The 25,207-nt window shown below is 33.8% G+C and overlaps 1 protein-coding gene across 1 annotated transcript in view; it reads left to right on the top strand.

Moving 5' to 3' along the window:
• naz (nazgul) overlaps window positions 1-25,207 on the top strand; it is a 262,005-nt gene that overhangs the window by 76,362 nt on the left and 160,436 nt on the right. Inside the window, exons 2-3 of the mRNA XM_075288437.1 lie at window positions 280-983; window positions 9,738-9,801. Coding sequence (XP_075144552.1) covers window positions 280-983; window positions 9,738-9,801 — 768 coding nt within the window. The remainder of the gene's footprint in view (window positions 1-279; window positions 984-9,737; window positions 9,802-25,207) is intronic.

Here is a 25,207-nt window from a genome sequence, read left to right as displayed (position 1 = left end):
TTTACATATCGAACTTATGATAACGAATTCTCCACCCAAATGTTCCCAAAATTGATTGCTACCTGACATTGGGTAAATATCCACAAAAGATAACACAACATAATTAAGTCCTTATTGTCGTGATTGTAGCATTTGTGACGAGTCCACTTACTCTTGCCCACACTGAATTGGGGACACATTCCAGGGCAACAATCTTTCACACAAAATGATAATGAATGACTTGTCATTTGAATGGGACCAACTAATACCAGCACTTTGTTCCTTTTCTCGTCTTTACAGGTCCATAATGAGCGGTCAACGTTGCCCCAATGACAATCAAATAAGAGATCAAATTGTAATTGTCACTGGTGCCAATACGGGAATCGGCTATGAGATTGCCAAAGCCTTGGCTGGCAGAGGTGGACGTGTCATAGTGGCATGCCGCAATATGGAAGCTGCCGAAAAAGCTGTAGCAATTATCAAACGTGAACTTCGTTGTCAGGTACTACCGGCTGACAAGTCCTCGAAACCGAAACGGACAACAAACAATTCCGACACGGATGTTCACAAAGATACCAACTCCAATGTTGACCAAATGTTCTGTGTGGAAGCTCGCTATTTGGATTTACTTTCCTTTGATAATGTTCGACGATTTGCTCGCAAAATAATGGCTGAATTTGAGCGTATCGATGTTCTTATCAACAATGCTGGTATCATCTTTGAACCGACCAAAGACAATACCACCGATGGATTTGAAAAACATCTGCAAGTGAATTATCTGTCCCCCTTCCTGTTGTCCCATCTGCTGGTGCCGCATTTGAAAAAATCACCCAATGGACGTATCATCAATGTATCGGCACATTCTCATACCACAGCAAAAATGGATTTCGATGATCCATTGAATTTGGGCACGTGGGCAACAAAATTTCATCCACGTGATGCCTTTGCACATTCGAAATTGGCAATACTTTTGGCCAGTCGTTGGATGGCCAAGGAGTTGAAAGGTAAGTCACGAAGATTGCACTTTAGTTCAAATTCCCATGGATATCATGACATGATATGGTATTGTGTGTATTTGGGGAATAAATGCTATAATAGGAGGTGTATTGACGGATTTACATCGAAATGAAGTGAATGCATTAGCATTGGGGTGTGATGGTTTTCAAAATGAGTGTGGAAGACCTGAAAATGGGGGAACAAACAAAATGTTATCTTCTCTTTCAATTTTGTTGAATTAGTCGAGAGTAGTACATTTGGGAGAGAATAAAACGATTATATTTTGAATCAATATTTTGGAAGTTTGGTAGTCTAATGATCTTATATATGACTTGGGTAGGCGAAAAATTTGCATATTTTTATAGCGATCAATAGTGAAATTTGTTTGAGTGTATTAATAAATTGTACTTGAATTGTGAATGTGTCGAAATTTCACATGTTCCAACTATTTAAGCATAATTCTACAATGGACTTTAACTGTTTCTGGCTATGTAAGAATGACCTAACAGGAAAAATAAGATTTTTGGAGATATTACCTTAATAGATCAAAATTTTATTTCTATTGAAAATTTTGTCAAAGTTTTATATGAATTTGTCAAAATTTTATTTCTATAGAAAATTTTGACTAAATTGTATTTCAATAGAACAATTTGTCAAAACATTACTTCTATAGAAAATCTTGTCAAAATTTTATTTCCACAAAAAATTTTGTCAAAATTTCATTTCTATAGAAAATTTTATCAGAATATTAACAGAGCATTCTATAGAAAAAATTGTCAAAATTTTATTTCTATTTGGGAGGGAGTAAAAGAGTATAATTGAACCAATATTTTGGAAAATTGGTAATCTTATGATTTTATATGTGGTTTGGATAGGCAAAAAATCTTCTTATCTTCAAAATTTTATTCTATAGAAAATTTTATCAAAATTTTATTCCACCGAAAATTTTGTCAAAATTTTATTCTATTGAAAATGTTGTCAAAATTTTATTCTATAGAAAATTTTGTCAAAATTGTTTCTATACAAAATGGGATAGGCAAAAAATTAGAGTATCTTCTAAATTTTATTCTATAGAAACTTTTGTCAAAATTTTTTTCTATAGAAAATTTTGTAAAAATTTTATTCTATAGAAAATATGGTCAAAATATAGAAAATTTTGTCAAAATTTTGTTCTATAGAAAATTTTGTAAACATTTTATTTCTGTAGAAAATGTTGTCAAAATGTCAAAACGTTGTCCAAATTTTATTTCTATAGAACATTTTGTTAAAGATTAATTTCTATAGAAACATTGGTCACAATTTTATTTCCATAGAAAATTTTGTCAACATTTTATTCCTATAGAAAATTTTGTCAAAATTTTATTTCTATCGAAAAATTTGTCAACATTTTATTTCTATAGAAAAATAGATATAAAAAATTTTATATCTATAGAAAATTTTGTCAAAATTTTATTTCTATTGAAAATTTTGTCAAAATTTTATTTCTATAGAAAATTTTGTCAAAATTTTATTCTATACAAAATTTTGTAAAATTTTTATTTCTGCCGAAAATGTTGTCGAAATTGTTTCCATACAAAATGTTGTCCAAATTTTATTTCTATAGAAAATTTTGTCAAAGGTTAATTTCGGCAGAAAAATTGGTCAACATTTTATTTCCAAAGAAAATTTTGTCAAAATTTTATTTCTAAAGAAAATTTTGTCAACATTTTATTTCTATAGAAAATTATGTCAAAATTTTATTTCTGTAGAAAATTTTTTTCAAAATTTTATTTCTATAGAAAATTTTGTCAAAATGTTATTTCTATAGAAAATTTTGCCAAAATTTTATTTCTATTGAAAATTTTGTCAAAATGTTATTTGTATAGAAAATTTTTGTCAAAATTTTATTTCTATTTGGAAGAGAATAAAAGAGTGTATTTGAACAAATATTTTGGAATTTTGGTAATCGAATGATCTTATATATGATTTGGGTAGGCAAAAAATCTTCGTATCTTCAAAATTTTATTCTATACAAAATTTTATTCTATAGAAAGTTTTGTCAAAATTTTATTCTATAGAAAATTTTGTAAATTTTTTTTGCTATAGAAAATGTTGTCAAAATTGTTTCTATACAAATTGGGTAGGCAAAAAATCAGCGTATCTTCAAAATTTTATTCTATAGAAAATTTTGTCAAAATTTTATTCTGTACAAAATTTGGTAAAAATATAGAAAATTTTGTCAAAATTTTATTTTTATAGAAATTTTTGTCAAAATTTTATTCCATAGAAAATTTTGTCAAATTTTTATTCTATAGAAAATTTTGTCAAATTTTTATTCTATAGAAAATTTTGTCAAAATTTTATTTCCATAGAAAATTTTGTCAAAATTTTATTTCCATAGAAAATTTTGTCAAAATTTTATTTCCATAGAAATTTTTATCAAATTTTTATTTCTATATAAAATTTGGTTAAAATTTAATTTCTATAAAAAATTTTGTCCAAATTTTATTTCTATAGAACATTTTGTCAAAATTTTATTTCTATAGAAAATTTTCTCAAAATTTTGTTTCGGTTTGAAGTTATAGAAACAATCGATTATTGATGTTTTTTAATATTTATTTCGGTTAGTGCCATTTATATTGTTTTAATATTTATTTCGGTTAGTACCACTAACCATCTTCTGGGATTTTGTATCTACATAAAATACAAGAATTAAATTATGTTCACAAAAATTGCAACATTATTTAAGGTATAATTTATTGAAAATAACTAACTTGAATTCGTGTGCTGCTGTTCGTGTCGCAAGTCACCGTACACTAAGCTTCCTTTGTGTTGATGCTTGCTTATGATATGTCGATACATTCTCGCGCATTCCTCCGTGTCTTTTTTGAAATTTATTCTCTTGTCAGAAGAGAGCTTTATTATATTAAGCATCTCAAGAGTGTATCGTCGCCTATGATTATTCCCTTAAATAACATTGTGATTTTTGTGAACATTAAATATAATTTAATTTTTGTATTTTATGTAGCTACAAAATCCCAAAAGATGGTTAGTGGCATTAACCGAAATATTGGAAATAAAATTTTGTTTCTATAGAAAATTTTGTCAAAATTTTATTTCTATAGAAAATTTTATCAAAATTATATTTCTATAAAAATCTTGTCAAAATGCTATTTCTATATAAAATTTTGTCAACATTATATTTCTATAAAAATTTTTGTCAACAGTTTTATTTCTATAGAAAATTTTGTCAAAATGTTATTTCTATAGAGAATTTTGTCACAATATTATTTCTATAGAATTTTTTTTCAAAATTTTATTTCCATAGAAAATTTTGTCAAAATTGTATTTCTATCGAAAATTTTGTCAAAATCTTATTTCTATCGAAAATTTTGTCACAATTTTATTTATGGAAAATTTTACTTCTATAGAAAATTTTGTCAAAATTTTATTTCTATTGAAAATTTTGTCAAAAATTTTTTTCTACAGAAAATTTTGTCAAAATGTTATTTCTATAGAACATTTTGTCACAATGATATATCTATAGAATTTTTTTTCAAAATTTTATTTCTAAAGAAAATTTTGTCAAAATTTGGTTTTTATAGAAAATTTTGTCAAAATTTTATTTCTATCGAAAATTTTGTCAAAATTTTATTTCTATCGAAAATTTTTTCAAAATTTTATTTCTATTTAAAATTTTGTACAAATTTTATTTCTATAGAAAATTTAACAAATTTATTTCTGTAGAAAATTTTGTCAATTTTTTTTTCTATAGGAAAATTTGCCAAATTTTATATCTATAGTAAATTTTGTCAATATTTATTTCTATTAAAAATTTTGTTAAAATTTTATTTCCATTAAAAATTTTTTTAAAATTTTATTCCTATAGAAAATTTTGTCAAATTTTTATTTCTATAGAAAATTTTGTAAACATTTTATTTCCATAGAAAATTTTGTCAAATTTTATTTCTATAGAAAATTCGTCAAAATTTTATTTCTATAGAAAAGTTTGTCAAAATTTTTATTTCTATAGAAAATTTTGTCAAAATTTTGTTTCTATATAAAATTTAGTCAAAACATTATTTCTATAGAAAATTTTATTTCTATTGTCAACATTTTTTTATTTCTATAGAAAATTTTTTTAAAATTGTATTTTTATAGAAAATTTTGTCAAAATTTTATTTCTATAGAAAATATTGTCAATATTGTCAAAATATTGTTTCTATAGAATATTTTGTAAAAATTTTATTGCCATAGAAAATTTTGTCAAATTTTATTTCTACAGTAAATTTTTATCAAAATTTTATTTCTATAGAAAATTTTGTCAAAATTAAATTCCTATAAAAACAAAATTGTATATTTTTATACCCACCACCATGGAATGGTGACGGGGTATAATAAGTTTGTCATTCCGTTTGTAACGCATCGAAATATCGATTTCCGACTATATAAAGTATATATATTCTTGATCAGGGAGAAATTCTAAGACGATATAAGTATGTCCGTCTGTCCGTCTGTCCGTCTGTCTGTCTGGCTGTCTGTTGTAATCACGCTACAGCATTCAATAATGGAGCTATCGTCCTGAAATTTGAAATTTGGCACAGAATCGTCTTTTGTCTGCGCGCAGGTCAAGTTCGAAGATGGGCTATATCGGGCCATGTTTTGGTATAGCCCCCATATAAACCGACCTCCCGATTTGGGGTCTTTCGCTTATAGAAACCGTAGTTTTCATCCAATTTGCGCGAAATTGAAAATCTAGAGGTATTTTGGGACCTTGAAGAGGTATCCAAAAATGGTGAGTGTCGGTCCATGGTTTGGTATAGCCCCCATATAAACCGACCTCCCGATTTGGGGTCTTTCGCTTATAGAAACCGTAGTTTTCATCCAATTTGCGTGAAATTGAAAATCTAGAGGTATTTTGGAACCTTGAAGAGGTGTGCCAAAAATGGTGAGTGTCAGTGCATGTTTTGGTATAGCCCCCATATAGACCGATCTCCCGACTTTACTTCTTGGGCTTATAGAATCCGTAGTTTTTATCCAATTTGCCTCAATTTCAAATTCTAGAGGTATTTTAGAACCATAAAGAGGTGTGCCAAAAATGGTGAGTAGCGGTCCATGTTTTGGTATAGTCCCCATATAAACCGATCTCCCGATTTTTATACCCACCACCATAAAATGGTGACGGGGGTATAATAAGTTTGTCATTCCGTTTGTAACACATCGAAATATCGATTTCCGACTATATAAAGTATATATATTCTTGATCAGGAAGAAATTCTAAGACGATATAAGCATGTCCGTCTGTCCGTCTGTCTGTCTGTCTGTCTGTGGTAATCACGCTACAGCCTTCAATAACGGCGCTATTGTCCCCAAATTTGGCACAGATTAGTTTTTTGTTTGCAGGCAGGTCAAGTTCGAAGATGGGCTATATAGGTCCAAGTTTTGATATAGTCCCCATATAAACCGACCTCCCGATTTGGGGTCTTGGGCCTATAAAAACCGTAGTTTTTATCAGATTTGCCTGAAATTGTAAATCCAGAGGTATTTTGGGACCGTAAAGTGGTGTGTCGAAAATGGTCCGTATCGGTCCATGTTTTGATGTAGCCCCCATATAGACCGATCTCCCGATTTTGCTTCTTGCGCGTCTAGAAACAGTATTTTCTATCCGATTTGTCTGAAATTGAAAATCTAGAGGTATTTTGGGACCATAAAGAGGTGAGTCGAAAATGGTCCGTATCGGTCCATGTTTTGATATAGCCTCCATATAAACCAACCTCCCGATTTGGAGTCTTGGGCCTATAAAAACCGTTGTTTTTATCCAATTTGCCTGAAATTGGAAATATAGAAGTATTTGAGGACCATAAAAAAGTGTGCCGAAAAAGGTGCCCATCGGTCCATGTTTTGGTATAGCCCCCATATAGACTGATCTCCCGATTTTGCTTCTTGGGCTTCTAGAAACTATATTTACAATACGATTTGCCTGAAATTGGAAATCTAGAGGTATTTGAGGACCATAAAAAGGTGTGCCGAAAATAGTGCTCATCGGTCCATGTTTTTATATAGGCCCCATAGAGACTGATCTCCCGATTTTGCTTCTTGGGCTTCTAGAAACTATATTTTCTATCCGATTTTCCTGAAATTGAAAATCTAGAGTTCTTTTGGGACCATAGAAAGGTGTGCCGAAAATGGTGCCCATCGGTCCATTGTTTGGTATAGCCCCCATATAGACCGATCGCCCGATTTTGCTTCTTGGGCTTCTAGAAACTATATTTACCATCCGCTTTGCCTGAAATTCTTGAGCTTCTATAAACTGTATTTATTACCCGATTTGCCTGAAATTCGAAATGTAGAGGTATTTTTAGACCACAAATAAATGTGCCGAAATTGAGGTATATCGGTCAATTTTTTGGTATAACCCCCATATAGACTGATCTCTCGATTTTTATTTCTTGGGCGTCAAGAGACTATGTTTTCTAGCCGATTTGTTTGAAATTCTATTTTAAGATCACAAATATGTGAGTAGCAAATGGTACCTATCGGTCCATGTTTTGGTATAGCCCCCATATACACCGATCTCCCGGCTTTATTTCTTGGGCTTCTATAATCCGTAGTTTTTATCCGATTTGCTGGAAATTAGTAATCTATAATGAAATTTTAGACAAACGAAATTTCCTTTTCTTATAAAGTATTTTCGTTTATTCGACTCTAAAATTCTCTAAAATAGCAGGCACACTGATCATGAAAATTGCTTCAAACTGAAAGTAAAATTTCCAGATTTTACTCATCGTATTTATTTAAATAATGGCGGAAAAAATCTACAGATTTAAGATTTCAAATCAAGGCGTAATTTAATCATATACACGATATGTTTATAATTTCTCTAAAACTCAAACAAAATTGGTAGAATCTTTAAAGTTTTTCTTCGGGAGCTGACTGCCTTGGGAGAAGATTTGTCATCAAACCCCCTACAATTCTATATAGTATCAAGTAACCCACTACGACGAAGAGTTTTCAAAGTAAACTATCATATTTAATTCATGGTGGTGGGTATTTAAAATTCGGCCCGGCCGAATTTACTGCTGTATATACTTGTTTTGTCTCACATTTGTTAGATTTATTCCAGGAACAGTTCGTTTTATTATTGACATTCTTATAAAAGCATTTTAATGATGGGAATTAAGCGTAATAGGGTGACTGCTTAATATTTTGCTGGAAACACATAATTGGCTATCGTTAGAGCCCCCAACATTTAAATCGTAACGAGTAAGGAAATTCTAAAGTCGGCCGGAGCCGCCTATATTATACGCTTCTCAACGTTAAACAGCAAATTTTTTGATACCATCTCAATTTCTTCAATTTTTTTGGAAGAGTTATTAAGGTTTACATTCCCACATATACTTAAATCTGTGCCGATATACACACAATTTTCACACTTCAAAAAAATTTCTTGACCTGAAATTTAAATCGACTAAAGTCGTAGTACGAGTTATTATGTCATTAAAAATATGTATGGGAAATTTTTACATTTATTTATTTTTGAAAATAAATATAAAAAATTAGCTGCTAACAACAAGAGTCTCTGACCTAATATTTAAATATAAAACCATTTTTATGCAACTTCGTAAAAGATCATTTTGGATTTATGGTAAATATAAATCGGAAACGATTTCTTCCAAAATCAATAGGATTCTATTCGGACCAAAAATAAATGCTTTAGTTAAATTTGATGGTTGCTTGGACCAAAACTGCCACTTAGGCTTTGATTACAAAAATGTGTTCACCGGCAGACGAACATGGCTAAATCGACTCAAGGGCCGACCCTGAGCAATATTTCCACAGACATCCTGTTTCTATATCGTCTCCATCTGGGTGTTGTAAAAATATGCACTTGCTTATAATACCCTGTTTGCTGCAGAGTATAATGAAATACAACGTGGTTAATATGTCAATCACAATGTCCGTCTGTCTGTTGTATCCACTCTACAGCCTTCAATAATAAAGCTATCATGCTGACATTTTACACAAACTTTTTTGTCTGCAGGCAGGTCAAGTTGGAAGATGGGCTATAGCGGACCATGTTTCGATATAGCCCCATGTATCCGATCTTTCGATTTAAGTTATTGCAATGTTTGGAATTTGTACAACAATTCCAACACAAAATAATTTATCTTTCACATAAAACAGTTTATTTTGTACTGTGACATAACAAGGTATGGACTATAAAAAAACATATCTTTTTAAACTCAAAATCCTTTTAGATTTCATGTTACAAGTAAATCTCATATAAAATGAAGCGTCTAAAAAAATTAAAAAAAAATCGAGAGTCGATTTGTATGGGGACTAAATACAAAAATATGGGATACTGGTCCATTAAACTTATTAACCTAACCTACATCAACTCAATACCATTGCATTCCCTTATCCAATTTTCACTCAACAATACCCGATGGTCAGTGTACCAATTAAATTTCAACTTCCTCTCCAATATCTTCCCTAACTACACCAGCATTTCGCTAACTCATTGCGGACCAAAGTAAACCATTTTCCCCCTATTGTTTATGCAAATTAATGTTGTGTTTTATTAAATATTCTAAACACAAAAGAAATGAGATTGAATTATAAAAATGTTAGCAAATTTTAAAAATATTCAAATGTATGTGGTATACAACTAATTTTTGTTTCTATTCTTTTTGCATTTTTTTTTCATTTATTTAAATGACATGCTGGCGGATGCCGTTTGATGGTGGGTAAACTGCTTGGTTGACTGTTTGGCTCATTTACAGACACTTCCATCACTGTGAATTGTTGTACACCGGGTTTGGTACGTGGCACCTCACACCTTCGCAGGTAAGTTTTCTTTGTTTTTGTATTTGTATTATTTAGCATATCCTGTTTTTGTGGGTGTTTTTCTCTATGTCCGTTTGTATGTAAAAAGAACACTTTTACTGTGGGGTATTACCTTAGATCTGGCCTGCCGGTATTGTGACTGAAAATACTGCATTCACTTTCTATTTGTCCTTTATTTTAATTTTCTGTATTATACCCAGCAAACATTTTTGTAAGCCAACAGCATTTTGGAAATAAGCAAAGAGATATTTTATTGTATTAAATAAGTAAGTGACAACAGTTATACCCTTCAAGTATATACGGCCGTAAGTTCGGCCAGGCCGAATCTTATGTACCCTCCACCATGGATTGCGTAGAAACTTCTACGAAAGACTGTCATCTACAATCGAATTACTTGGGTTGTGGTAATACCGATGGCAAGGTATCTTAAAACTTCTTAACATCGTTTTCTAAATTGTGAGTAAGTCCATACGTGGCATATATTAGGCAAAGAGGTATATGGACGATATGGACTTTTGCACGGTGCGTAGAGAGCCAGAATTGAAATATGGGGGTCGCTTATATAGGGGCTATATGCAATTATGAACTTGATATAAACCAATTTTTGTGTGATTGGGCATCGATTTATCAAATTGTTTATATGGGGGCTTTACGTAAAAGTGGACCGATGTGGCCCATTTGCAATACCATCCGACCTATATCAATAACAACTACTTGTGCCAAGTTTCAAGTCGATAGCTTGTTTCGTTCGGAAATTAGCGTGATTTCAACAGACGGACGGTCGGACATGCTCAGATTGACTCAGAATTTCACCACAACCCAGAATATATATGGGGTCTTAGAGCAATATTTCGATGTGTTACAAACGGAATGACAACGTTAATATACCCCATCCTATGGTGGAGGGTATAAAAAAGTGTTTATATTCACTATAATTAGTCTTGGGCAAAATCGTTCACCGTAGTGATTCGGAGTCATCGTTCCTTTTGTACGAAGGAACTAGTTCCTTCAAATCGTTCCATCGTACCTTTTCGTTCCGGACTTGTATATTTGTCATTACTGTCATCTACTAAAGACAGACATTACATTGTTTGTTTACTTTGTGTAACGAAGTTCGTGGTCAATTGAAAGATACAAAAATATGGAAAATTGAATGAAATTACTGCAAATAGTTTGTAGTAATATAAAAAATTAAAGGAATGGAAAATTTAAGGAAATAACTAAATTCAGGAAGCCAAACTCTTTGGATGGATTTTTGGATTGAATAATACTATACTCTGTGCAAAATTATTCATTGCAAGAAATTACGATTTTGTTGTCGTTTGTGAGGAGCCTGAGATGGAATTAAAGATTCTATTAAATATGCTGCTATTTAATAGACCATCAGTCAATGGTTTAAATACATACGCGCCAAAATGAATGAATACCTCAAACAGAAGTAAAACAAGTATATACGGCCGTAAGTTCGGCCAGGCCGAAGCTTATGTACCCTCCATCATGGATTGCGTAGAAACTTATTCCAAACACTGCCATCCACAATCGAATTACTTAAGTTGCGGTAACGCTTGCCGATGGCAAGGTATCTTAAAACCTCCTAACACCATCTTCTAAATTGTATGTAAGTCCATACGTGGTATATATTAAATCAAAAAAGAGCGATCCAATACGTATATAATTCAATTTGACAAAGTAGACATAAAATTTTGACAAAATTTTCTACAAAAATAAAATTTTAACAAAATTTTCTATAGAAATAAAATTTTCACAAAATTTTCTATAGAAATAAATTTTGACAAAATTTTCTATAGAAATAAAATCTTGGTAGATTATTTTTGGCTCGAGTGGCAACCATGATTATGAACCGAATAAAATTTGAACAAAATTTTCTATAGAAATAAAATTTTGACAATGATGAAAATTTTATTATGAACCGAATAAAATTTTAACAAAATTTTCTCTAGAAATAAAATTTTGACAAAATTTTCTATAGAAATAAAATTTTGACAAAATTTTCTATAGAAATAAAATTTTGGTAGGCTATTTTTGGCTCTAGTGGCAACCATGATTATGAACCGATATGGACCAATTTTGGTATGGTTGTTAGCGACCATATACTATCACCACGTTCCTAATTTGAATCGGATCGGATGAATTTTGCTCCTCCAAGAGGCTCCGGAGGTCAAATCTGGAGAACGTTTTATATGGGGGGCTATATATAATTATTGACCAATTCTGGCACGCTTGTTAAAGATCATATACTAACACCATGTTCCAAATTACAACCGGATTGGATGAAATTTGCTTCTCTTGGAGACTTCGCAAGCCAAATCTGGGGATCGGTTTATATGGGGGCTATATATAATTTAGGACCGATATGGACCAATTTTTGCATGGTTGTTAGAGACCATATACCAACATCATGTACCAAATTTCAGCCGGATCGGATGAAATTTTCTTCTCTTTGAGGCTCCGCAAGCCAAATCTGGGGATCGGTTTATATGGGGGCTATATATAATTATGGACCGATGTGGACCAATTTTTGCATGATTGTTAGAGAACATATACCAAAACCATGTACCAATTTCAGCCGGATCGGATGAAATATGCTTCTGTTAGAGGCTCCACAAGCCAAATCTGAGGGTCCCTTTATATGGGGGCTATACGTAAAAGTGGACCGATATGGCCCATTTTCAATACCATCCGACCTACATCGATAACAACGACTTGTGCCAAGTTTCAAGTCGATAGCTTGTTTCGTTCGGAAGTTAGCGTGATTTCAACAGACGGACGGACGAACGGACGGGCGGATGGACATGCTTAGATCGACTCAGAATTTCACCACGACCCAGAATATATGTACTTTATGGGGTCTTAGAGCAATATTTCGATGTGTTACAAACGGAATGACAAAGTTAATATACCCCCATCCTATGATGGAGGGTATAAAAATAAAACTGCCATACAAAGAACGATGGAGCGTAAATTGAATATAAAACTAAATGACAAAAGGAACGATGAGAACGAAAGAGATGGAACTAGTGACAGTCGTTCCTTTTAGTGAACCGTTCATTGGAACTAGTTCGTTCCGGAACGACACAAGACTAACTATAATCTCAGGTCCGTCAACCTAACATAAAATTGGGCAGAATCCATTAATAAGAGTTCACCACCTGTAGAATCTCAATGGACTTACTCATTTAAGTGAATCAGAAATGGCAGGTTATCAGAAAGCCTAAGCCAACCAAATGCAGGGAGGTTGATACGTATTGTAACCAACGTCGTCTGACAGCTGCGAAATTTATTTCAGTGACAGGTCGTTTTAATGTTAACAAGCTTATAGATGCATTTTGATCTATTGCATTCCGAATAACCAGCAAATGTGAATAACTCTTTTGTTTCTCGTACCATTGCTCGTTACCGCGATATTGGCAGTGTTACATTGCGTCAGTAAATAAAACAAATTTATACGGAATTATGTTCGGACGCGCCTAATTTTAAAACTATTCCTCTAAGGGCCATTACTTTGAAACCTCGTAAAGAAAGATTAAAATATCCACAAATGTCACCAGAATTTTTGAGGGAGGAGAAGCAAACGGAGAAAAATTCTTGGTTTGATGTTGGGTCGAAACAGTGATTGAATCCACGACATGACAGTGATTGGATTCAATCACTGTCATGTCGTGGATTCAATCACTGTTTCGACCCAACATCAAACCAAAAATTTTTCTCCGTTTGCTTCTCCTCCCATAATCAAGACCGACATGACAACTATTGCTCTATGGTGGCTCCTATTGTGATATTTCTGACCTTAATTTCATTAATTAAAATTAAGTAGCGAACTTCGCCCTCTATTTGGCTATTTAATCACATAAATTACTTTCGATCAGAAGAGTAGTGTCCTCTTCTGATAGTAAGTAAGGGTCAACAAAAATGTTCCATTCGTTCAAATCGGTTTTTTTTATACCCATCACCATTGAATGGTGATGGGAATATAATAAGTTTGTCATTCGGTTTGTAATCAGGGAGAAATTCTAAGACGATATACATCGAAAAAAAGTAAACTGTTTTATAGGAAGAACGAACTACGTCGCACGAAAATTAAAATAAATTTTACTCCACATTTTGAGATTTCAACAAAGCGTTGTTAAAACCAGGCAAATTTTATACTTTTCACAGTTCACAAAATTACATCCTCTCATAGAAGAAAAAATGAACTAAAAGTAAAGAAGAAAATCATTGGCGCCAAATCATGACCATTTTTACCATACAGTAGTTCATTCTTACTATTTTTGGGTTTCGTACGAAAATCTTCTTCTACTTTAGTTCATATTGAAATTATGTGTACGGTCATTGAATTCTATACCCATATTTAGTTCATAAAATTTTTGAGGCATACTTAAAAAAAGTAAAATTTCATTAAGTTGTGGAAAATTTCAAAAAAATAATAAAATATAACTTATAGCAAATAATTTTTTTTTTCAATAAAAATAAGTTAAATTTAGCATTAGTTTAGGTTAGGTGGCAGCCCGATGTATCAGGCTCACTTAGACTATTCAGTCCATTGTGATACCACATTGGTGAACTTCTCTCTTATCACTGAGTGCTGCCCGATTCCATGTTAAGCTCAATGACAAGGGACCTCTTTTTTATAGCCGAGTCCGAACGGCGTTCCACATTGCAGTGAAACAAGAGAAGCTTTGAAACCCTCAGAAATGTCACCAGCATTACTAAGGTGGGATAAATCACCTATGAAAAACTTTTTGGTGTTCGGTCGAAGCAGGAATCGAGCCCACGACCTTGTGTATGCAAGGCGAGCATGCTAACCATTGAACCACGGTGGCTAGCGTTAGTTTAACTACGGAAATTTTTTTCTGTGTAACCATGTCCGTCTGTCTGTCTGTTGTAACATAATCACGCTACAGCTTTTAATAATGGCGCTATCGTCCTGCAATTTGGCACATATTCGTTTTTTGTTTGCAGGCAGCGCAAGTTCGAAGATGGGCTATATCGGTCGGTTTGGATGTAGCCCCCATATAAACGGACCCCCGATTTAAGGTCTTGGGCTTCTGGAAACCGTATTTTCTATCCGATTTCCCTGAAATTGGAAATCTAGGGTCTTTTAGGACCACAAATAGGGGTGCCGAAAATAGTACCTATCGGTCCATGTTTTGGTATAGCCCCCATATAGACCGATCTACCGATTTTCTGGAATCCACAGATTCTATCCGATTTACCTGAGGTAGTAGTATTTTAGGACCACAAATGTGGGGCCCCATATAGACCTATCTCCCGATTTTATTTCGTGGGCTTCTGGAAACCATAGTTTTTTATCCGATTTGCCTGAAACTGGAAATCTAGAGATATTTTAGGACCACAAATGTGTGTGCCGAAAATGGGGTTTATCGATCCATGCTTTGGTATAGCCCCCATATAGACCGATCTCCTGATTTTATCTCGGGCTTCTAGAAACTGTAGTTTCTATGTGATTTGACTGAAAATTGAAATCTAGTTTTTATCCGATTTGCCTGAAATTGTAAAAATACTGGTATTTTAGACTCCCAAAAACGTGTATCGAACTTCGTTTTTTTATCGGTCCATTTGGTAAGGCCTCCATATAGACATATTTCTCTTCTTGGCGCACTGATCATGAAATAATGGGGGTAAAAGTCTACAGATTTTAGATTTCAAATCAAGGCGTTATTTCAACATTTTCTTGCACGCTTACATGAGATGTTTATAATTCTCAAACAAAATTGGTTCTTATAAATCCAGAATCTGATCTAGTCTTCGTAGGTAGAATCTTTAGATTTATCTTCGGGAAGTTTACTGGTTGAACAGCTCTGTTTGGGAATATCCGTTATCAAACCCTCCTGAAATTTTCGAAGGAAACTATTATATTTGATTCATGGTGGTGGGTATTTAAGATTCGGCCCGGCCGAACTTACTTCTGTATATACTTGTTTTTATACCCTCCACCATAGGATGGGGGGTATATTAACTTTGTCATTCCGTTTGTAACACATCGAAATATTGCTCTAAAACCCCATAAAATATATATATATTCTGGGTCGTGGTGAAATTCTGAGTCGATCTGAGCATGCCCGTCCGTCCGTCTGTTGAAATCCCGCTAACTTCCGAACGAAACAAGCTATCGACTTGAAACTTGGCACAAGTAGTTGTTATTGATGTAGGTCGGATGGTATTGCAAATGGGCCATATCGGTCCACCTTTACGAATAGCTCTCATATAAACGGACCATCAAATTTGGCCTGCAGACCCACTAAGAGAAGCAAATTTCATCCGATCAGGCTGAAATTTGGTAAATGGTGTTTGTTTATGGTCTCTAACAACCATGCAAAAATTGGTCCGCATCGGTCCATAATTATATATAGCCCCCATATAAACCGATCCCCAGATTTGACCTCCGGAGCCTCTTGGAAAAGCAAAATTCATCCGATTCGGTTGAAATTTGGTACCTGAAGTTAGTATATGGTATCCAACAACAATTCAGGAATTGGTTCATATCAGTCCATAATTATATATAGCCCCCATATAAACCGATCCCCAGATTTGACCTCCGGTGCCTTTTGGAGAAGCAGTGGTGGTAGTACATGATATTTAACAACTATGCCAAAAGTGGTCCATATCAGTCCATAATCATATATAGCCCCCATATAAATCGATCCCGAGATTTGGTTTTGGAGCCTCTTGGAGGAGCAAATTTCATCCGAGTGAGTTGAAATTTGGTACATTGTGCTAGTATATGGTCGTTAACAACCATGCCTAACTAGGTCCATATCGGCCTGTAGTTATATATATCCCTCAGGTAAATCGATTTCCAATCACACAAAAAGTGGTCCATATCAAGTTCATAATTGTATATAGCCCCCAAATAAGTGACCCCCATATTTCAATTCTGGCTCTCTACGTACCGTGCAAAAAGTCCATATCGATTCGTAATTATTTGTAGACTTAACTATACATAACTTTTTTGTCTAAAATATACCACATATGGACTAACTCACAATTTAGAAAACGATGTTAAGAAGTTTTAAGATACCACAACCCAAGTATTTCGATTGTGGATGACAGTCTTTCGTAGAAGTTTCTACGCAATCCATGGTGGAGGGTACATAAGATTCGGCCTGGCCGAACTTACGGCCGTATATACTTGTTTTTATACCCTGCGCCACACTGTAGAACAGGGTATTATAAGTTAGTGCATATGTTTATAACACCCAGAAGGAGACGAGATAGACACATGGTGTCTTTGGCAATAATGGTCAGGGTGGGTCCCTGAGTCGATATAACCATGTCCGTCTGTCCGTCCGTCCGTCCGTCTGTCTGTGAACACATTTTTGTAATCAAAGTCTAGGTCGCAATTTAAGTCCAATCGCCTTCAAATTTGGCACATGTTCCTAATTTGGGTCAGAATAGAACCCTATTGATTTTGGAAGAAATCGGTTCAGATTTAGATATAGCTCCCATATATATCTTTCGCCCGATATGGACTTATATGGCCCCAGAAGCCAGAGTTTTACCCCAATTTGGTTGAAATTTTTCACTAGGAGTACAATTAGAAGTGTAGTCAAGTGTGCCAAATTTTATTGAAATCGGTTCAGATTTAGATATAGTTCCCATATATAGCTTTCGCCCGATTTACACTCATATGACCACAGAGGCCAATTTTTTGCTCCGATTTAGTTAAAATTTGGCACAGGGAGTAGAATTAGCATTGTAGCTATGCGTGCAAAATTTGGTTGAAATCGGTTCAGATTTAGATATAGCTCCCATATATAGCTTTCGCCCGATTTACACTCATATGACCACAGAGGCCAATTTTTTGCTCCGATTTAGTTGAAATTTTGCACAGGGAGTAGAATTAGCATTGTAGCTATGCGTGCCAAATTTGGTTGAAATCGGTTCAGATTTAGATATAGCTCCCATATATAGCTTTCGCCCGATTTACACTCATATGACCATAGAGGCCAATTTTTAACTCAGATTTAGTTGAAATTTTGCACAAGGGGTTGGATTAGCATTGTTGCTATGCGTACCAAATTTGGTTGAAATCGGTTCAGATTTAGATATAGCTCCCATATATTAGTTTTTCTGATTTCGACAAAAATGGTCAAAATACCAACATTTTCCTTGTTAAATCGCCACTGCTTAGTCGAAAAGTTGTAAAAATGACTCTAATTTTCCTAAACTTCTAATACACATATATCGAGCGATAAATCACAAATAAACTTTTGCGAAGTTTCCTTATAATTGCTTCAGATTTAAATGTTTCCCATATTTTTTTACTAACATTGTGTTTCACCCTAGTGCATTAGCCGACTTAAATTTTGAGTCTATAGATTTTGTAGAAGTCTATCAAATTCTGTCCAGATCGAGTGATATTTAAATGTATGTATATGGGACAAACCTTTATATATAGCCCCCAACACATTTAACGGATATGATATGGTATCGAACGTTTAGATCTACAAAGTGGTGCAGGGTATAATATAGTTGGCCCCGCCCGACTTTAGACTTTCCTTACATGTTTTTTTGATATTTTTGTTTGTATTTTTTGCTATATTCGTTTGGATAGCATTGGTTTTATTTCTGCTTTATTTGGTTGTGTGGCTTGGCATTTGGTATGCAGTGGTCGAAAACCGCATACAATCCTTTTGATGGTGAATCATTCGAGCTTTTTGGGTTTTCACATTTTCAAATGAATCGTCGTTGTCGTCGTCGTTGTCGTTGTCCTAGTCGTTGGTTAGTTTTGCCATTGTTTAACTTTGTAGTTGTTATCGTAGTCGCATTGTTACGTAAATATCACGTACATGTTTCAATTTTTTTGAGGGAAAATGTTTTTTCAAATTTATTTCAATGTTTTACAAATGAAAACAAGTTTTTTGTTGTTGTGTTTGTTGCTATTGCTCTGGTTGTCCCCTTGTTACTATTCTTAGAGCTTTCATTTTTTCTTTTGTTGTTGTCGAAATGCTGGGTGTTATTTACATGGCCATTGAAAAATCAAACAATAAATGTTGATTTGCACACAAATCACACTTGAATCGGAACAAAGGATAGAAAATTGAAATTACATATGCCCATCACTTCCTTTCACACACACACACACATTTGATTGTATATTTTACTTGTGCCAGGATATGCATACATATCCAAGAGCCTTTAACATTGGCACGTTTCTTATGGGAGGCACCTGTTACGAGTATGGCAAGTAAAATCTTTGGAATATATTTATTTGATATACTTCTTTATTTATGCAAACGTACATATGTGCAAGAATGAGCATGCAATTGCTACCCTCTCTTTAGATATTTATCAAATGCAAAGTTGAAGAAACGAGTTCCCATAAGATTGATGTAGGCATGTGGGCTGCAAATAAAATACTACAAAATTCATAGTTATGTGGAGTATGTTAAACATTGGCCTGCAGAACTATCAATTTCAACGTTTACATTTTAAAATTCGAAATCATAACAAGTATAAACGGCCGTAAGTTCGGCCAGGCCGAATCTTATGTACCCTCCACCATGGATTTCGTAGAAACTTCTAAGAAAGACTGTCATCCACAATCGAATTACTTGGGTTGTGGTATCTTAAATTGTTTTCTAAATTGTGAGTTAATCCATACGTGGTATACATTAGACAAAAAAGTATGTGTAGGTAAGTCTACAAATAATTACGAATCGATATGGACTTTTGCACGGTACGTAGGGTCGCTTATATGGGGGCTATATACAATTATTGATATGGACAAATTTTTGTGTGATTGGGGATCGATTTATATGAGGGCTATATATAACTATAGACCGATATGGACCTAGTTAGGCATGGTTGTTAACTGCCATATACTAGCACAATGTACCAAATTTCAACTGACTCGGATGAAATTTGCTCCTCCAAGAGGCTCCAAAACCAAATCTCGGGATCGGTTTATATGGGGGCTATATATGATTATGGACCGATATGGACCACTTTTGGCATGGTTGTTAAATATCATATACTACCACCACGTACAAAATTTCAACCATATCGGATGAATTTTGCTTCTCCAAAAGGCACCGGAGGTCAAATCTGGGGATCGGTTTATATGGGTGCTATATATAATTATGGACTGATATGAACCAATTCCTGCATGGTTGTTGGATACCATATACTAACATCACGTACCAAATTTCAACCGAATCGGATGAATTTTGCTCTTCCAAGGGGCTCCGGAGGTCAAATCTGGGGATCGGTTTATATGGGGGCTATATATAATTATGGACCGATTTCGACCAATTTTTGCATGGGAGTTTGAGGCCATATATTAACACCACGTACCAAATTTCAACTGAATCAGATGAATTTTGGTCTTCCAAGAGGCTCCGGAATTCAAATCTGGAGATCGGTTTATATGGGGGCTATATATAATTATAGACCGATGTAGACCAATTTTTGCATGGTTGTTAGAGACCATATACTAACACCATGTACCAAATTTCAGCCGGATCGGATGAAATTTGCTTCTCTTATAGGCCTCGCGAGCCAAATCGGGGGATCGGTTTATATGGGGGCTATATATAATTATGGACCGATGTGGACCAATTTTTGCATGGTTGTTAGAGACCATATATTAACACCATGTACCAAATTTCAGCCGGATCGGAAGAAATTTGCTTCTCTTATAGGCCTCGCGAGCCAAATCGGGGGATCGGTTTATATGGGGGCTATATATAATTATGGACCGATGTGGACCAATTTTTGCATGGTTGTTAGAGACCATATATTAACACCATGTACCAAATTTCAGCCGGATCGGAAGAAATTTGCTTCTCTTAGAGGCCTCGCAAGCCAAATTTGGGGGTCCGTTTATATGGGGGCTATACGTAAAAGTGGACCGATATGGCCCATTTGCAATACCGTCCGACCTACATCAATAACAACTACTTGTGCCAAGTTTCAAGTCGATAGCTTGTTTCGTTCGGAAGTTAGCGTGATTTCAACAGACGGACGGACGGAAATGCTCAGATCGACTCAGAATTTCACCACGACCCAGAATATATATACTTTATGGGGTCTTAGAGCAATATTTCGATGTGTTACAAACGGAATGACAAAGTTAATATACCCCCCATCCTATGGTGGAGGGTATAAAAAAAATCGACATATATTAATGGAGTTTAGAAACTGAAATCGTATTCAGCGAATTTTAACAAAAATCCAAAATGCTTTTCTAAATATGCACGTAGGAGCCAATTCCCTCTAAATACGATGCCTGATTATTCAACGCGTTGCAAAATCCTAAATATGTTACCCTTAGAGAATAGAAAAAAATAGCAAGATGTATTATTTATAAAGCATATTTTTTTATCCAATAATCGATTCACATGAACTGCTTTCGATTCTACCTATTCATGCCCCCTTGTGAGATATATTTTTAACATTTACTACGTTTTTTTTTTTTTGTTGTGATTTATACACCCAACAAAAAATTTGGAAGTTCTTCTAAAGCCACAACTTTAATTCAATTTATTATTATTTATTCGAAAAAAGCCAAATTAAAGAAAATATATATTTAGCAATATATTACATTTTTTTAATTCACATCCAAAATACTGAATTCGGATCACACCCTAAGAAATGATGCACATTTAATGCAATGGCTGTTGAAATGATGGACATCCGTCCTATGTCAAGCGCATGTTAAATTTATCGCTTCTGTGCCAAATTTTGCACTACTTCCGGATCCAATAGCAAAATACTTTTCTATGTAAAAAATTGGCGTACAGAACGATCAATTTCAATGTTTACAGTTTACATTCGAAATCAGAACAAAATCGTCGAAAACTATTATGGGAGTTAATATATTGAATTCTAATTCTAAAACGATATTATTACTTATTTTTAAACAAATTTCGATAGGATCTCATCAAACAAATGTAATTGTTCTATAGGTATGACTCCGTAAATATTATGGGTATATTAACTTTGTCATTCCATTTGTAACACATCAAAATATTGCTCTAAGACCCCATAAAGTATATATGTATATTCTGGGTCGTGGTGAAATTCTGAGTCGATCTAAGCATGTCTGTTCGTCCGTCTGTTGAAATCACGCTAACTTCCGGACGAAATAAGTTATCGACGTGAGATTTGGCATAAGTAGTTGCTATTGTAGGTCGGATGGTATAAGGTTAGGTTAGGTTAGGTGGCAGCCCGATGTATCAGGCTCACTTAGACTATTCAGTCCATTGTGATACCACATTGGTGAACTTCTCTCTTATCACTGAGTGCTGCCCGATTCCATGTTAAGCTCAGTGACAAGGCCGAGTCCGAACGGCGTTCCACATTGCAGTGAAACCACTTAGAGAAGCTTTGAAACCCTCAGAAATGTCACCAGCATTACTGAGGTGGGATAATGCACCGTTGAAAAACTTTGTGGTGTTCGGTCGAAGCAGGAATCGAACCCACGACCTTGTGTATGCAAGGCGGGCATGCTAACCATTGCACCACGGAGGTGCATGGTGTTAGTATATCGTCTCTAAAAACCATTCAAAAATTGGTCCACATCGGTCCATAATTATATATAGCCCCCATATAAACCGATCTCCAGATTGGGCTTGCGGAGCATCTAAGAGATGCAAATTTCATCCGATTCGACTGAAATTTGGTACATGGTGTTAGTATATGGTATCTACACGGATGAAAAAGGCTGTTTTTCATATGTTTGGCTATAAACATTATATGTTTGGAACACAAATTTTTAAACACAATATTTTTGAGTGCAAGCATATAATGTTCATAAACTAGCATAACATGTTTGGAACATATATGTTAATATGTTAGAACATATTATGTTTGGGACATAAAATGTTTGTAAATATAATATGCTTGGATGCAAACATATATTAATTTAGAAATAGCCTATAAACATATATGTGTTTAGTAGCTTGGAGCGCTATTTATCAGGGAGCGATATTGAATTAAGTTGGTGGTTGTTGCTTGTTATTACAAAATTAACATTTTATTTTTCCTTGGGCAATTGATCAGCTACTTCTTTGATCCTTACAAACTGTGTGGTCCGCTGTTCGAATCCCCGTCCGGCAAAAGGTAAAATTAAAATAAAAAAAATCATGCAATTGAATAATTTCTTCTACAATGTTTGTATTACAGAAAAAGGTGCTAAGAACTAAAAAATCTCGTGGAAGTGAGAAAGATGTGGGGGAATATACAATTGGGCAGAAACAACATTTTGAGCATTCAGGTCGAAAACCTATGTTGTTAGCACCTATATTACCTGTTTATTTTCATAATTCATTATGATTGTAAATATATAAATAAATAAATAAAATTTTGAGCACAATATTGTTTGGGAGAATTTTTTTTAAGCATATAATATTTTTGGGTGCAAAATGATTCCAAACATATTATATGTTCACATAAGAACATATAGTTTTTTGGAAGACAACATTATTGAATTTGGATGCAAAAATACAAAATGTTTGGAACTTAGAGTACCCAAACATATATTGTTTAGACTAATATGCTTTCAAACATATTATATATTGGAAGAGATCAAACATATAAATGTTTGGGCAATACCCAAAAATGTATATGCTTGAAGCAAAATATGTTTGGGAGTATATGTTACAGAAGCGATTTTTTGTGAGCGTGTAACAACCACGCAAAAATTGTCCATATCGGTCCATAATTACAAACTTTTAAAAATTTTAAACTTTTATCACAAAAAAAAATCGTTTGTTACAAAATTTTAATTTTTTCAAAAAAAGTTATTTTTGAAACAACAACACAGTACATTTCGTTCATATCAAACACTGTTCTTTTCTGACTTTAGGTCTTTAATAGTACACATTTTACAGTTCAAAATTTAATATACTACAATGTAATGTTGAACATTTTTTCGGAATCTTCCGAACATATCTGGAATATATGTAAAAAAAAAGCAAACAAACAAAAAAACTTTGGTCGAAGCAGGGATCGAACCCACGACACTTGGCATGCAAGTCGGACCTAGCAACCACTGCTTCACGGTGCCAAACTAAATGTTTGTTTCTGTTAAATAAACTTTGTTTATTCGGTTCGTGGGCGCCGCAAGCTATGCTATATAAATATAACTTATATGGATATTTATCTATTGATGACCATAACAGGTACATAGCTCAGTGGTTAGTGTGTTGGCTTACAAAGTGCATGGTCCGCGGTTCGATTCTCCGTCCAGGCGAAAGGTAAAAAAAATTTTTAAAATTTATAAAATCGTATAATTTCTTCTACATTGTTGGTATTATAGGAAAAGGTGTTAAGAACTAAAAAAACTCGTGGATGTGAGAAAGATGTGAGGGAAAATGTAATTAGCAAGAAAACAATGTTTTGTTTTTTTTTTTTTTTGAGTTAGTTTTATGAACTTTGTTTGTCTAAAATTTCTTTTGGGAGGAAAGAATTATTTTTTTGCGTGTATCGGTCTATAGTTGTATATAGCCGATCCCCAAAAATAATCTACCTAAATTTTATTTCTATAGAAAATTTAGTCAAAATTTTATTTCTTTAGAAAATTTTATCAAAATTTTATTGCTATCGAAAATTTTGTCCAAATTTTTCAAAATTTGTCAAAATTGTATTTCTATAGAAAATTTTGTCAAAGTGAATTATACACGTATTTAATCGGTCTTTTTTGTTTAATATATAACCCGTATGGACTAACTTACAATTGAGATGACGGTGTTAAGAAGTTTTAAGATACTTTGCCATCGGCAAGTGTTACCGCAACCCAAGTAATTCGATTGTGGATGACAGTCTTTAGTACAAGTTTCTATGCAATCCATGGTGAAGAGTACATAAGATTGGGCCTGGCAGAACTTAGAAACATTAAGTTAATTAAGTCAATGATTGAAAATTTTTAAATTTTGAACTAAAAAGCAAGTGAGTAAAGTACAAAGTCGGGCGGGGCCGACTATATTATACCCTAAACCACCCCTACTGACTTAGTAAATATAAGCATTTATGGGGTATCATTGGTATAGGTTTTGAAGAACATAAAGGGGGGTACATGTTTATTGGTGTCTTGTCACAATCTGAGCAGAAATGTCTAATATTAGGAGCTATAGTTTATTTTGCATCAAAAGAGTTAGTATGCCACTAATATTGAGTCCATTATTAAACCAGTAAGAAAAGTCTAAAGTCGAGCGGGGCCGACTATATTATACCCTGCACCACTTTGTAGATCTAAATTTTCGATACCATATCACATCCGTCAAATGTGTTGGGGGCTATATATAAAGGTTTGTCCCAAATACATAAATTTAAATATCACTCGATCTGGAAGAATTTGATAGACTTCACCAAAATCTATAAACTCAAAATTTAAGTCGGCTAATGCACTAGGGTGGAACAC

The sequence above is a fragment of the Haematobia irritans genome, chromosome 1, assembly GCF_050003625.1.
Source record: "Haematobia irritans isolate KBUSLIRL chromosome 1, ASM5000362v1, whole genome shotgun sequence".
In the NCBI taxonomy this organism is placed as follows: Eukaryota; Metazoa; Arthropoda; class Insecta; order Diptera; family Muscidae; genus Haematobia; species Haematobia irritans.
Note: the sequence above shows the minus strand (reverse complement) of the source record. Positions and strands in the feature narration are given on the sequence as shown.